Consider the following 3,422-nt stretch of genomic DNA (forward strand, 5'->3'; position numbering starts at 1 on the left):
GTCATAAGGTGAGTGTGTGATAATGGTATGCTCTGTAAAAAAATGTCTTCCTTTCCCATCAGCACGTGGTGTTTGTGGTGAAGTTCTTTGTGGCCTGGCTGATCCCGGATGTGCCATCCGAGGTGAAGGCTCGGCTTAAACGGGAACGTTACCTCATCCAGGAATACCTGCACAACTACGAGGTTGAGAAGCTCAAGATCCAGCTGAGTCAGAGTTTTATCATTGAACCCAAACCTGAGGTCTGCACTGCCACCGACAAGCATGATGTGTTATCTGAGTAGGCCCCCCAATCAGTAACTCTCACCCACCTGGCTAACCTAACTGGGAGGGTGTTGCTGTGAAGTCTCCTCCACTGATAGAAAACAGAAGTACAGTAAAGGGCTTCTGTCAGTGGGGCAATCCTATCAATTGTTTCTCTTTGTTTTGTTGTTTGTTAATTTTCAAATGAGCAGCTAGCAGATTTCAACCTTTTCGCCTATATTAGGACTGTCATTGGAGGCAGGGATGGATTAATTTGATCGATGACCACATCTCGTCACCTTTTCTCAGCGTCCAATGCTGCTTCATATCTTCAGTGCAATGATGTTTCTTGCAAGTGATTCAGTCACTCAGTGCCAGTATTGATCGTGATAGGATATTATGGAATCCTACAAAAGTATGTGCCAACTTGTTAAGTGTTCAGTTAAATGCTATTGGGATTCATGATATTGTACCAGACAATATACAGCTTCTTGAAAAAAATGTAATCTAATGCTCACCTTATCTACAATGTCATAATATGTTACTAACAAATGTCCAGCAAAGACTGCCAAAGATATCCCATGGCTTTTATCAGCAGCTATCTAATAAATTACCTTTAAAGAAATATGCATGTTTGATAGAATGTAACATATAAAAATCTAATTTATTTGCCTTCAAATGTTGGCATGTTATCTGCTTCAATTTGGCTGTAGCTGGGCTACATTAAATGTGATGTGTTTTCCTTGCGTTACTGTCATGTATTTGAGATATTTTCATGGGAGTCAATGTAAAAACTGTAAATTAAAGGCCCAATGCAGTCATTTGTAAATCAATATCAAATCATTTCTGGGTAACAATTACCGTAAAAATGGGCAAAAATTGCTTTATAACTAAACTATTCTTTCAAGCAAGACTTTTGCTAGGACTGTCTGGGAGTAGTCTGAGTGGGGAGGGGGAAACTCAAAACTAGCTGTTATTGGCAGAGAGGTTTGGAACTTTCTTTGTATCTGGTCTATCAACCAATTTACTACATGGTGATGTCACCATGGAAAGCTGAAACTCCCATCCATGCAAACCTGATGATTAGGAGGTCCTGTGTATATTGTATGTTCAACCAGCAAATATCAGGAAATAACTGATCACATTTTTTCACACTTTTAGAGTGTTTTTTTCATCAGCTGTTGTACAATTGCGATATAAAACACAGGAAAAACAGTATTTTGACTGCAGTGGCCCTTTTAAAAACGGTTTCTCTCAGCTGGGTAATGCTAGATAGATAGAGCTACTGTAATGGTCCAAGAGGGTAATACACCCCAACGTCTACTGTATATACACTACCATTCAAAAGTTTGGGGTCACTTAGAAATGTCCTTGTTTTTTAAAGAAAATCAATTTTTTTGTCCATTAAAATAACATCAAATTGATCAGAAATACAGTGTAGACATTGTTAATGTTGTAAAAGACTACTGTAGCTGGAAACGGCAGATTTTTTATGGAATATATACATAGGTGTACATAGGCCCATTCTCAGCAAACATCACTCCTGTGTTCTAATGACACGTTGTGTTAGCTAATCCAAGTTTATCATTTTAAAAGGCTAATTGATCATTAGAAAACCCTTTTGCAATTATGTTAACACAGCTGAAAAATGTTGTCCTGATTAAAGAAGCAATAAAACTGGCCTTCTTTAGACTAGTTGAGTATCTGGAGCATCAGCACTTGTGGGTTCAATTACAAGCTCAAAATGGCCAGAAACAAAGACCTTTCTTCTGAAACTTGTCAGTCTATTCTTGTTCTGAGAGATGAAGACTATTCCATGTGAGAAATTGCCAAGAAACTGAAGATCTCGTACAACGCTGTGTACTACTCTCTTCACAAAACAGCGCAAACTAGCTCTAACCAGAATACAAAGAGGAGTGGGAGGCCCCAGTGCACAACTGTGCAAGAAGACAAGTACTTTAAAGTGTCTAGTTTGAGAAACAGATGCCTCACAAGTGCTCAACTGGCAGCTTCATTAAATAGTACCCGCAAAACACCATCCTCAACGTCAACAATGAAGAGGCGACTCCGGGATGCTGGATTAGCTAACACAACGAGCCATTGGAACACAGGAGTGATGGTTGCTGATAATGGCCTCTGTACGCCTATGTAGATATTCCATAAAAAATCTGCCTTTTCCAGCTACAATAGTAATTTGCAACATTAACAATGTCCACACTGTATTTCTGATCAATTTGATGTTATTTTAATGGACAAAAAAATTGCTTTTCTTTCAAAAACAAGGACATTTCTAAGTGACCCCAAACTGTTGAACGGTAGTGTATGTTTGGTCTGATAGAGCCCTTTCCAGTGGATATAATCTACACTCCATTTGAAATGTTTTGAGTGGCATATTAAGTCATACCAGACAAAATATTAGCCATGTTTTTGGGGTTGCATTCCTCTTTCTTGTTTAGATTTATGGCGAGATATGCAACTTGTACATATGATTTCTTCTGGTGTGGGAGGCAAATGTGTTTTTGCCTGTGTTACTCGCACATGTATCTATCTGCTCTTTATTTTGACACTTATCAAACTCATTGTAAGCAGGAAAATCAAATTCCTCAGCCCTGTTAGTCATTACTCACTTAAGTTAAGTTGATCATTCCTGTCTGCTTTTTCTGTCATACTCTGTGTCTGTACTCCGTAGCTCAATGGGAGGCCTTCTCTTTTTAATTTTGTTTTAGCACAGAGCACTTATGTGGGACTCATTTTATTTAGCCAATGAGTCTTTCAGACAGAACTCCACTACATTATTACTGTTTAATGTCAATCATGCCAACATGTCTGGATGGTCTCATATTAAAAGGAAAGTTGACTTTAGATTACATGTCTCAAAACAATTGTTATGAAATTCAACTTCAAAAGGGACTGTAGCTTATTGAATCGATTTCAAGTTACTGTAGTGTGATTTGTGCAAACAGAGGTGTTAGCTATACAGTATACAGACTCAGAGTATGCATCACAATCTCGTGTCCCATAGACATTCAATGTAAGGAGACATGCATATTTTAACAACGAGTGAACTGTCCACTTTACAGCAATAAATTCACACTATTTTATCACAGCCAGTATACACATGAAGAATGTTGGGATATGTACAGTAGTTGCCACATTAATTTCAGTAAAAAACCCACTTATTA

At 38.1% G+C, this 3,422-nt stretch overlaps 1 protein-coding gene across 1 annotated transcript in view; it reads left to right on the top strand.

Moving 5' to 3' along the window:
• LOC129852928 (anoctamin-5-like) overlaps positions 1 to 281 on the top strand; it is a 23,395-nt gene extending 23,114 nt beyond the window's left edge. The window contains exon 12 of the mRNA XM_055918527.1: positions 63 to 281. Coding sequence (XP_055774502.1) covers positions 63 to 281 — 219 coding nt within the window. The remainder of the gene's footprint in view (positions 1 to 62) is intronic.
• The last annotated feature ends 3,141 nt before the right edge of the window (positions 282 to 3,422 follow it).

This window comes from Salvelinus fontinalis, chromosome 4, assembly GCF_029448725.1.
Source record: "Salvelinus fontinalis isolate EN_2023a chromosome 4, ASM2944872v1, whole genome shotgun sequence".
Classification (NCBI taxonomy): domain Eukaryota; kingdom Metazoa; phylum Chordata; class Actinopteri; order Salmoniformes; family Salmonidae; genus Salvelinus; species Salvelinus fontinalis.